Source organism: Elephantulus edwardii, unplaced genomic scaffold (assembly GCF_000299155.1).
Source record: "Elephantulus edwardii isolate Elephantulus edwardi_28Jun2011 unplaced genomic scaffold, EleEdw1.0 scaffold00184, whole genome shotgun sequence".
NCBI classification, from domain to species: Eukaryota; Metazoa; Chordata; class Mammalia; order Macroscelidea; family Macroscelididae; genus Elephantulus; species Elephantulus edwardii.
This window is the reverse complement of record NW_006399934.1, coordinates 1,151,519-1,163,786: the sequence shown is the minus strand read 5'-3', so window position 1 is coordinate 1,163,786 and position 12,268 is coordinate 1,151,519. Positions and strand designations below refer to the sequence as shown.

The following is a 12,268-nucleotide window of genomic DNA, read 5'->3' as shown; positions in this document are numbered from 1 at the left end:
CTTTCAGACAGTTCTTCCCCTCATCTTTTCTAATGCACTGTTCATCATCTTTCCACTCTTGCCCTATTCCCTTCTCAACTACGTCTGTCTTATTTTGTAACAGTAGTGTTATTTAGTATTTATCTTTTTGTGACTGAGATATTTCACGTAGCATAATGTCCTCAAAGCTTCCCCATGTTGTGTAATGTTTTACTATTTCATTGTTTTTCAGTGCTGTGTAGTATTCCATTGTGTTAATATACCATAGTTTTTCTACCCATTCATTCATTGATGGGCACTTGGGTTGCAATGCAGCAATAAACATGGGTGTGCATACATCTGTTTGAGTGGTGACTCTGGTTTCTTTAGGGTATATCCCCAATAGTGGAATTGCTGGGTCAAACGGTATTTCTAATTTAATTTTTTTGAGAAAGTGCCAGACCTTGTTCTATAGTGGTTGTACCATTTTACATTTCCACTAGGAGTGAATAAGAGTTTCAATCTCTCCAGAACTTCACCAGCATTTGATGTTTGCTGCCCTGTTGAACTTGGTTATTGTTGCTGGGAACAACAGCCTTTTTAGAATTTAACTTTCTAATGCTTGCTTTTCAGTTGCAATAGTAGAAAGCATTACTAAAGTTTCTCTTTCCATGATGCCGAAACCAGTCACCCACATTGACTGTTTACTAATTCTTCTTTGATATTGTTGTTGTTTTGTAATGTTTGGGATTTATCCTTTTAAGAAAAGTGGCCTAGTAAAGTGTTTAAACAGAGTTGAACTAAGCAAACGGGAAGAATGATGAAGACAAGATGGAGATAATTTCAAGATGGAGTCAACAATACCACATCCTGAAAGAAAACTGAGGATGAAGGGCTACAAGGTGACTGTTGGCAGTCATGTAGATTTTGGTAACTGTGCAAGAACAGACCCAGGAGATTAGTAGGCAGACTCAGAATGATGGGGAATGGAAGTAAGTAATAGGTGATAACGTGGAGGTGTTTATGGATTATAAAGCTTACTCTTCTAAAAAGGGACCTCTGATAGTCTGGTGGTAAGAAGCTGTGCTGTAATCCCAAAGGTATGTGGTCTGAACCCACCAGCTGCTTCTTAGTAAAAGAATGGTAACTCTCTTGTGACTTACTGCCTCTGAAAACCCACTAGAGAGTCAGCTACAATTTGGTTCTGACTTGATGGTACACAACAGCCTTTAAGAAGAGGATTAAGAGTATTAAAGTGAACATATTTATGTGTTTAAGAGAGGAACAAGGTAGGAGGCATCTCACTGCCTCATTTCAAATCCTACTACACTGCCATGGTGGTCAAGACAGCGTAGTACTGCTACAATAACAGACATATAGATTAATGGAATAGAATTTGAGAATCCAGAAATCAGACCATTTATCTATGGTCAACTGATTTTTGACAAGAAGATGAAATCAATTAAGTTGGAAAACGACAGCCATTTTAACAAATGATGCTGGCAAAATTGGAAAACTACCTGTAGACTATTCAAGCAAGAGCCACACTTCACTCCATACACAAAAAACAACTCAAAGTGGATCATGGATCTAGGACTAAAACCAAGGACTGTAAACTTCATTAAAGAAAAGCTTGGAAGAACCCTAAGTCCTAGTCAACGACATAAACAGTCTTCCAAGCATCCTGGAAAATCTACAACCAGGAGAGGATGAAATAGATGAATGGGACCTTCTAAGAATCAATTTCCTTTGCACATCCAAAAACTCCAACAGTGTAAAAAGGGAAACCACAGATTGGGGAAAAATATTTGGTAATGACAAGTCAGATAAGGGACTTATTATAGAATTTATAAAACACTCGAGTACCACAACAAGGTAAAGAGAAATAATCCAATTGAAAAATGGGCACAGGATATGAACAGACACTTCAGCAAAGAAGACTTCAGATGGCCAACAAGCACATGAAGAAATGACCAAAATCCCTAGCTCTAAGAGAGATGAAAATCAAAACAACTATGAGATATCATCTCATTCCAGCAAAAATAGCAAAATTTAACAGAACGCCAAACACCAAATGCTGGTGATGTTGTGGAGAAACTGGAACCCTTATTCACTATTGGTGGGAGTGTAAAATGGTGCAACCACTATGGAAGCCTGTATGGCGTTTTCTCAAAAAGTTGCAAATTGAAATACCATTTGACCCAGCAATTCCACTACTGTGAATTTACCCTAAAGAAACCATAAATGCCAGCCAAGCAGATAAACCCATGTTTATCATGGCTTTGTTCACAATAGCAAAGAGCTGGTAACAACCCAAGTGCCATCAACAAATGAATGGATAGAGAAGCTGTGGTATATTCACACAATGGAATACTGTGCAGCATTGAAAAACAAGGAATTAATGCAATATTATGCAAAATGGATGACCCTGGAGGACAAATATTGCATAGGGCCACTGTCATAAAACAGGAAACAGAAAAGGAGGAGAGGAATGAGGTATATTGCACTGAAACAGATGACAGAGAGATTTGTTTAAAAGGGACATATGAATGGATATTCTTGCCATTACAGAAGTCCAGAGTGAAGGCTGCATAGTGGAGTGAACTTGGGGGGAACGGATTGCATGACAATGAAAGATTTTTTCCTTTTTCTTTTCAAGGAGAAGAGTTATTTGTGAGGGAGGGGGTGGCAGGGAGAAAAGTGCAACAATGAATGGCTGGAAACCCTTAGCCTTTTTAAACTTTAATTAAAATGAATTAAAAAAAGAATAAGAAAAAGTTGCAAATAGAAATACCACTTGACCCAACAATTCCACTACTGGGAATATACCCCAAAGAAACCATAACCGCCACCCAAGCAGATAAATGTACACCCATGGTTATTGCAGCTTTGTTCACAATAGCAAAGAGTTGGAAACACCCAAATACCCATCAACAAAAGAATGGATAGAGAAGCTCTGGTATGTTTACACAATGTCCTTGCTTTCACTAAAGAAAGAATTTAACTAGGATGCTCAGGTTGAAAGGAATAGGAAAGTTTAGGTCATGTTTACTGGGGTGATGGTGTCCAGTGGGTCTGCTACAGAGTTACGAGGCAATCCACACATCAAAAAAGGTCATGAGGCTGGGGTGCTTCAGATTTTATTCAGGATGAAATACAGAAGTAGTTAGGTGGCCAATCATGTATGGGGGCACAATTTATTTTCTTATTTAGAACTTACATAGTATATACCATGTTATGGTGTGCAAGTAGTTTCTTTTTCTAGAAAATTTATTTATCAATTTTAATGAAAGTTTACAGAGACTTAGGATTCCCAGTCATTCATTGTTGCACTTGTGCAAGTAGTTTCTTATGATGGAGTTAGTGCAGAGGATTCTGGGATGCATGCCAGCACTTATTATGGGATGGTACACACACAGATGGCACACGCTGTCTTTGAGTTAGATTGCTGTCTGATTAATTGCTTCTAGCTTGGGAAGGCCATTTCTAAGTAACAGGTTGTATTTGAGCATATGCTTTACAAGCTGATTTGAACTGTTTTCATTTAAAAGAAGGTTTTCAGAACGTTTATCTGTGAAGATCTATATCACAAAGACAATCACTTGATATTAATGGATGTTGTTATTATGTGCTGTTGTTGGCTCTAAACTTTGCCTTATCCTGAGCCAAGCTCACCATCTTCAAAAACCTGACCCCATTTTCATAGTCACCATGTTACTCCATCTCATCCAGGACCTTCCACTCTTCCAGGTAAGATGTTCTTCTCCAAAGATTGGCCTCTCCTCACAACATGCCCAAAGTATGTGAGGTAAAATTTCAAAAGTTTAAGATAATAACAGGGTATTGGGAGGGGTTGAAGTGAAATTCTTAGAGTTAGTATCATTGTTACATACTGTCAAGGTAGAGGTACCTCATAGGTGACCTTCCAGCAGGTTTTCAGAGGCAGAAAATCACCTGGAAGGAGGTTGCTCATCTTTCTTCTATGGTTCACCTGGTAGATTTGAACTTCCTCCTTTTGAGTTGACAGATATGGCTCCTGACCATTAAGCCACCAGAAGTACCTAGAGTGTGTTAGGAGTTAGATAACCATTACATAATTTGGGGCAAAAGCACAAGGAAGGAGAGTAGAAGTGGAAATAATAAAGTGCCTTAAAGTTTAAGCTGGATCTTGTCAAGATATTAGAGCCCTTTGTGAGCTTATATAAGATAAAAAGTGAAAAAAGAGGACAAAAGTTAGTCCAATCAGAATCAGGAGATGTCCATGTTACCTTATAAGGAAGATGTCAATTCCTTAGAAAGCTGTCATATTCAGTAAAGATCATCCCAAGAGCAACTCAATTAGCATTTTAAACAAGTGGGACTTCATGGTATCACAGACTGTAGGCCAGATGGAAAACTCCAGCAATATTGTTCCACTGGTCCAAACTCTACTCACCTGCTTTGCATAGGGTATGCTCACAGAGGAGGAAGAGGATTGGCCACATAAGTCTAGAACCCCAATAGCCTAGTGTCCTCTATATTCCATTCCCTTCCTTCCTTCAAAAAGTAACTTCCTGTATCTGTAACATAGTGTGTTTATTTTCACTTCCACTGATAAATTACCTCTGATTTCATCTCCACTCTTGTCTCCTTTTTCCGGAAGTTGGACATCCTTAGCCTTAGTGGCCCTTAAAGTCTCAGGGACTGTAAAACTGAGCACTAGCTCTTTTAAGAGACACTGAAATTGCTGTACACTTCCTGGTGCCTCTTTAATAGGGTCAAGGTACTTATTGTCTTTCATCCAGCTCAATCTTTGCCCGGACAAGGGAGGCTAAAGCCAGGGTACTCATGACACAGTGGCATTTTGTAGTTAAAACCTTTTTGTACAAACTGTGTGTTTGATCTATGTTGATTTTGATAACAGGTTTGGTGTATAGTTTTTGTAAAAATGGTTATGGCCATTGTAACCCAAGGGCATCTATCCTACCCCTTTTAACCCTGCCACCACTATGAGGTGGCCTTTCCATAGAACCTCCAGAGTGCAAGTGGCTTACTGCCAAGGTCTCTGGTCTGCACCTGGGAGAAGGTGGCCACATTGGATTCTACAGCTTCCCTTCCATAGGTGTGGGCTCTGAGCCTGAAGTTTACATTGAAAAACCAGAGGAAGATGGTGTTCGTGTGGTGTGCACGGCCTCTGGATGGTTTCCGAAGCCCCAGGTTCAGTGGAGAGACCTCAGTGGAGAGAAGTTCCTAGCTTTCTCAGAGGCCCATGCCCAGGACTCAGAGGGGCTGTTTCACGTGGAGACCTCGCTGGTGGTGAGAAACAGATCTGCAGGGAATGTGACCTGCTCCATCCTCAACCCCATTCTGGGCCAGGAGAAGGTGAAGGCCATTTTCATCCCAGGTAAGAGTTGTTCTGGTTTTTAGTAATGCCAGCCTGAGGGTTGAAGTGTAAATATGCTGGCCTGGGATAGGTTCTGATAGAATCTCTGGGCCACAGAGCCCTTTTTTCCACAGGCCTCTCCCTGGAAGCCAGCTTTTATTGTAATCATCATCATAATGGGGCTCCTCATCTTCTTGGCTGCCTATTTTGCTAAGAAAGAGCATTCAGCAAATTTGCAGAAAAAGAAAGAAACGGAGAGCCTTCAGCGGGCTAAGGAGAAGCACAGACATATAAAGGAGGCTGCACTGAAAGACAGAGGTAAGGCAGGAGAAGGGGCATGCTAGATGAGGACAGAGATTGTGCCAAGATGGAAAAGCTGATAGCGGGACAAGATCTGGCTGCAGTGGCCTCTGGAAGACCCAGGACCTCTGCCCAGAGCAGAAGGCTCTTGGAGATAAGGAGAAGATAGTTAGGACTGAGAGTGATTGGAGAAGTCTAGATGGAGAACTTTCTTTAATGTATGAAGGGAGTCTGTGTCCTTTTCGAGGCACACAACCTTTCCTTTTCTTAGGGAAGAAAGCTTAAGCATTTTTTTCTTTCTTTTTAAAAAATCTCTTACAGATGCACTACAGGCAGAGCTTGGTAAGTTTTTATCTCCCTTCTGATCGCTCAGGGTCCTGCTGCGGAAGCTGATCTGGTTTGTATCTCATTTCATTCCCATGTGTTGCTTTTTCAGACCAGAGGAAGAAGATTTACCAGGCTGGTGAGTAACTCTCCAGATGTCCCTCGGTCTCCCATCCTACATCTGCTTGGGGGACCTGTTCCTCTGAGTCTTTCTCAATAGACGTTAGGACTCCATTCTCTGAGGGGAAAAACGGAAAGTGGTAGGAGGGGGACACTGCTCTGGGAATATTTTCCAGATATAGGGCTCAGCTCCCTGCCTAGTGTTCAAATATGGTCACCTCTGGAATCTATCAAGCATCCTGAATCTTGTCATCCCAGCTCTGGTCTGTTCACCATATATATTTTCTAGTCTTTAGTGTACTCAACTTTCTGTAGTTGGAAGTTAAAAGATAGATGCTTAGGAATTTTCTTTAAGAGACCACATGAATCAATGTGGTCATCAAGTCTAGATGTATGACTTATTTCTTCCAAGAATCCTCCTCTCTGGGAGTGTCATTCCTCTCCAGTTCCTGAAGGTGCTGAATGACAAGGGGTGGGGAGAGAACTGGGATGAGTAAGCAGAGGAATGTGATAACATGAGCTCAGATCTCCCCTTGGTTAGAGATGTTACCAACTCTGGAAAGATTTCTTCCCCCAAAGTGTTTAGCTTTATCTATTTTTATTCCATATTTTTGGTAATATTCCAGTTACATATTTGCAATAAAGAGACAAGATATAACAACAATTTCTTCCAATTTTGGAATATTTTTGTATTTTCATTTTTTAAAAAATCTTCACAAATATATTTTTATTCTTAATGAAATGCAAGAGGATAGGAGTTTTTGACATTCTTGAAGGCACAGAATAGGTAAGTGACTTGTCCAAAGTCATATCACAGCAGCTGGACAGTTTAATGGGTAATCATGGGAATTTCTCATCTTCCCTGGTGAGCTTTGCATACAGTGAGAGTCCATCTGTTTTCTGGCATCTATTTCCCTCTGCATGGACATACCTTTAGGATAGAGGGGAGGGTGGTGACCAATTCATTCCACATTGATTCTGGCTGCATTCTCATCAAGGATATATGTTCCCTTTCAGCCTGGAGAAAGGCCCATCTATATGCAGGTAAGTGACCCTCATATTTATGCGATCTTATATTCCTTGGTCCCAGGGACATCTACCTTCAGCCAACCTCTCCACCAATGGACCCCACACCATAATAGGACTGACATCCTTGCTCTCCTGGTCATTTTAGAGTCTCTATGCTAGTATATTACTCCAGAGATAAAAAGGTGAGGAAAAATGGGGTTGCTTTCATAGTTAAAAAGGTCATTTCTAGGTCTATCTTGAAATGCAATATTGTGAGTGATAGGATAATATCCGTACGCATACAAGGAAATTGAGTAAATACCACTATTGTTCAGATTTATGCACTAACAACCAGAGTGAAAAAAGAGGAAATAGAAGATTTCTACCAACTTTTGCAGTCGGAGATCGATCGAACATGTAATCAAGATGCATTAATAACAATGGAATGCAAAAGTTGGGAACAGAGAAGAAGATTCAGTAGTTGGAAAACATGGACTTGGTGACAGAAATGAAGCTGGAGATAGAATGATTGAATTTTGTACATTCAATAACTTATTCATTGCAAGTACGTTTTATAAGAAACATAAATGCAGGTTATACACATGGATTTCACCTGATGGCGTGTGTAGGAATCAGATTGATTACATCTGTGGAAAGAAAAGCTGGAGAACTCAATATCAGCTGTGAAATTTAGGCCAGGAGCTGATTGTGGAACAGACCACCAACTATTCATATGCAAGTTCAAGCTGAAGCTAAGGAAAATGAAACTAAATCCATGGGAACCAAAATATGACCTTGAGTTCCTTCCACCTGAATTTCAGAACCATCTCAAGAAACAGGTCTGAGGCCTTGAACACTAATGAGCGAAGACCAGATGAGTCGTGGGAGGATATCAAGAGTATCACCCAGGAAGAGTGCAAACATTCATTACAAAGACAGAGGAGGGAAAACAAACAAACAAAATAAAAATATAAAAATAAAGACAGATGAGAAAGTAAAGACCAAATTGGATGTCAGAAGAAAGTAAATATTTCACAGGAGTGCTGAGAAGCCAAAGCAGAAGGAAGAATTCAAGATACTATAGATCTGAATAGAAAATTTCAAAAGGCCACATGGGAAGATAAAGTAAAATATTAAAATGAAATGTGCAAGGAGCTGGAGTCAGAAAATCAAAAGGGTCAAACTTGCTCAGCAATTCTTAAGCCCAAGGAACTGAAAAACAAATTCAAACCTTGAGTTGGTATAATCAAGGATGCTTGAGGCAGAATATTAAATGATCCTGGAAGTATTAAAAGAAGATGGAAAGAATATGCTGAGTCACTGTATCGAAAGGAATTGGCAGACACAGAAGAATTTAATGAAACAACATATGAGCAAGAGCCTATGGTGATGAAGGAAGAATTTCAAGTTGCTTTGAAGAAAATAGCAAAAAATAAGGTCCCAGAAATAGATGGTATACCAACTGACATATTTCAGCTAACAGATGCTGCCCTGGATGTGCTCACCAAGTTGTGCCAAGAAATTTGGAGAACAACCACTTGGCCAACTGACTGGAAGAGGTCTATATTTGTTCCCATTCCAAAGAAGGGTGACCCACCAGAGTGTGGAAATTATAGAACAATATCATTGATTTCACATGCAAGCAAGATTCTGCTGAAAATTATCCAAAAACAACTGGAACAACTCATCAGCAGAGAACTGCCAGAAATCCAGGTTGGGTTTAGAAGGGGTCGTGTTACTAGGGATATTGTAGCTGATGTTAGATGGATCTTAGCTGAAAGCAGGGACCACGAGAGGAATATCTGTGTTACCTTGATTATGCAAAGGCATTTGACTGTGTGGATCATAACAAACTGTGCCTGACTCTGAGAAGAATGGGAATCCCAGAACACTTGATTGTGCAAAACCTACAGTTGGACCAAGAGGCAGTTGTCTGAACAGAGCAACGAAGCAGTGGATGGTTCAAAATTGGGAAGAGTGTAGTCCAGGGATGTGTCCTACCTCCATACCTTTTCTACCTATATGCAAAACAGATTATCCAGGAGTCTGGATTGGTGGAAGACCCACCAACAATCTGCATTATGCAGATGACACAACCCTGCTTGCTGAAACTGAGGAGGACCTGAAGCACTTGCTGCAGAGAGTCAAGGACTGCAGTCTTTAATATGGATTGAAGCTCAATACAAGAAGACAAAGATTTTCACCACAGGACCAAGTGGCAGCATCAGGATGGATGGTGAAGACATTGAGGTTGTTCACAGCTTTAGTTTGCTTGACTCCACAGTCAACACTCTTGGCACCAGCAGCCAGGAAATTAAAAGACATATTGCAATGGGAAAGTCTGCTGTTAGGGACCTCTCCAGGGTACTGAAGAGCAATGGTGTCACTGGAGACTAAGGTGTGCCTAATACAGGTCATGGTCTTTGCAATCACTTGTTATGTGCCAGAGAGTTGGACAATGACTAAGGAGGATAGAAGGAGAATTGATGCTTTTGAGCTGTGGTGCTGGAGAAGAGTATTGAATGTAACAAGGACTGCTAAGAAAACAAAGAGGTTCATCCTTGGAGGCAAGGATTCTGAGGCTTCATCTGACATACTTTGGACATGTTGCAAGAAGGGGCCAGTCCTTGGAGAAGAACATCATGCTTGGGAGGGTGGAAGGAGAATGCAGGAGGGGAAGACCCTCTATGAGTTGGACTGAATCAGTTATTGGGGTAATCAGGGTGTGGGTGTCAGAGAGAGTGAGATTGATACAGGATAGAGCAGGGTTTAGGGTTCTTGTACATAGAGCAGCTTGAAATCACATAACAACAACAGCAACAATCCTAAAACTGAAGTGGTTCCTCCATGGATACACAGATCTGCCTACTGCAGGGCCTCCCCTTACAGCAGGCCACTGTTAGGGTCAACACCCTCTGAAAGCTTGTTGTTGACTTGATACTTCTATTTAGGTCTATCAATGACAACGGAAAGTTGTAAGGAATGATAGGATGTGGATAATGACTATAGATCAAGCTGCTGATCCCCAGAAGATTTCAGAAGTTGGTCCTCTAGGAGTAAGATTTTCCTTAGGAAGTCCTTGCCTCTGGATCCCTCTGACTATTAAGAATCTTGGATTTTTTTTTTTTAAATCCGGATTTTGTTTTCTCAGGGCCTGTAGATATTGGTCTACTTGTTGCTTCCTATATCTCTGACTACTGCTCAAGAGGAGTTTCTTCTTCTCAGAGTTCTTGATTGTGAAGGCTGAGAAATTTTTCTCTAAAGAAATAGTGGCTTTAGAGCAAGTGGTCTCAATCTGAAATCTCAAGATCTCATGGTGTTTATAGATAATGGATTGTCTATGTTTGAAAGGAATAACAATATAATGTCTATTTGGTTCATAACCAAAAGAAGAGAACCTCTTTTAAGATAAATCTTTGTTTATCTAGTATGTACAGAATTTTAGGTTGGGCTAATTAGGGGCAATAAATGAAGATTTCAAAAGGAAAAATCTTAAGAGATACTAAATATTTTATAAGGAGGAGCATGGGAGCAAATAAGTAAAGGAAAAATAGCTTGGGAAAAAGCCATCAGCTAAAAAGTAATGAAAGTGTAGGAGAGACATCTTGCGGTTTCAGAAAAGTCAGAAAGACTAGAGAGAAAGTTACATCTATGCCTGTAAGAAGACCAAGGAAGGGGGAGAAGCCAGTGTAGCTAATTTTCAAGAGAGAAAAATTTTTCTTGGTTTCCTTATTTCCCTTTGCCTTCACTGGATTCATTCTTGAAGTTCTTTCACCTTGTCTGTGACTACTCTGGATTAGTGTACATAGTAACAGCATTCTTCTTCAGGAAGAGGTAGATTGCTCCTTTTTCAGCAGTTAATAACTTTAATGCTTGTTGGTGTCAGAGGGTAACTACTGCTAGGGATTTTACCTGATTTTATAGCATTCCCTTCCCCTGCTTCAGGATGTTTCTGTTTGCTTAGGGATCTTGGCCAAGAAAGACAGAATGATGAGCAAAGGAAGCCAGGAGAGCTGGGACCCTATGTGTCAGGAACCTGCCTTTGTCGGTTTCTTTCTCTCAGGGTCTTATCTTTGAACAACCAGAATCATTGTAAACAACGAGCAGACTTTGTTTTTTTACCATCTCTACCTTCGCTGGATTGAAGTCACAAGTATTAAATGTATATCATGTATGTCCTTATGTGAGAATAAATACCACCAGTATACTAGAAACATTTTTTATATGATGGGTTCACAATGTGAGCTGAAAAAAAGTCCGATATCTTCTTATTCAAGATTCTTATTCTTTTTATTCAAAATTCAAACTATGATTCGTAACTTAAAGATTTGTGGGGAAATGAAGTAATGAATGTATACAGTTTATGGCAAAGTCCTTGATGCACTTGGAAATTCAAAGCTAAATGTCAGCTCTCTATTTTTCCTCTTCCCTTTGTTCTTCTTCTTTGATAATCTCCAGCAGTTACATTGTAGAAAATTATAGTTGAGAATCAACTAATATCTTTGTGAAACACAAGCAAAACACAAGCTCATATTTTCCTAATGGGTCACATGGGCCAGCTTGACAATTTTATGTGATCTTGTGTACATCAACCACAGAAATACCAAGATAGCTGAATGAACCTGTAAAGGAGGAGTGATGATCATAAGTTTACACACCATGTCTGCAAGAAACATGATATTTATTTATTTCTAGAAATTATGAAATCTTGTTCCTTAATGTCTAAGCTTTTGGAAATTTTGCATAGTTTATGCTGTAGACTTATTAGTTGATCATACAATTTGTGAATTGGACAACACACAATGTGAGACTTGGTATTGCATGTAAAGTGAGGTTGTTGTTGTTGTGTATCATTGAGTGAGAACTGACCCATAGCTGAGCCTCCAGTGGGTTTTCAGAGGCAGTAAATCGTACTGTAGGAGATGCCCATCTTTCTCCCACGGAGTAGCTGGTAGATTAGAACTATGTGCCTTTGGATTATCAGCTCAATTTCTCACCACTACATTAGTAGAGCTCCTTTGAGATAAGGTAGTATAGGATTTTTATAGTCCAAGGAACAAAGAAGGTCAGGGAAGTTCAAGTGATTTTGATGAGTCTTTGGGATGGATATACATCAAATTATTTCTTGAAATATTTTATTCCTCAAAATTGAGCTTGACTGTGAAGACAAAGGACCCAGATTTAAGGGGTCAGTGT

The 12,268-nt window shown here is 39.9% G+C and overlaps 2 protein-coding genes across 2 annotated transcripts in view; both read left to right on the top strand.

The window, feature by feature from the left end:
- Positions 1–5,364, top strand: part of LOC102857195 (butyrophilin-like protein 1-like) — a 20,428-nt gene extending 15,064 nt beyond the window's left edge. The window contains exon 3 of the mRNA XM_006896256.1: positions 5,060–5,364. Coding sequence (XP_006896318.1) covers positions 5,060–5,364 — 305 coding nt within the window. The remainder of the gene's footprint in view (positions 1–5,059) is intronic.
- Positions 5,365–5,496: 132 nt separating this feature from the next.
- The window catches only part of LOC102856794 (butyrophilin subfamily 1 member A1-like), a 21,845-nt gene continuing 15,073 nt past the window's right edge, over positions 5,497–12,268 (top strand). The window contains exons 1-3 of the mRNA XM_006896255.1: positions 5,497–5,638; positions 5,942–5,962; positions 6,057–6,083. Coding sequence (XP_006896317.1) covers positions 5,497–5,638; positions 5,942–5,962; positions 6,057–6,083 — 190 coding nt within the window. The remainder of the gene's footprint in view (positions 5,639–5,941; positions 5,963–6,056; positions 6,084–12,268) is intronic.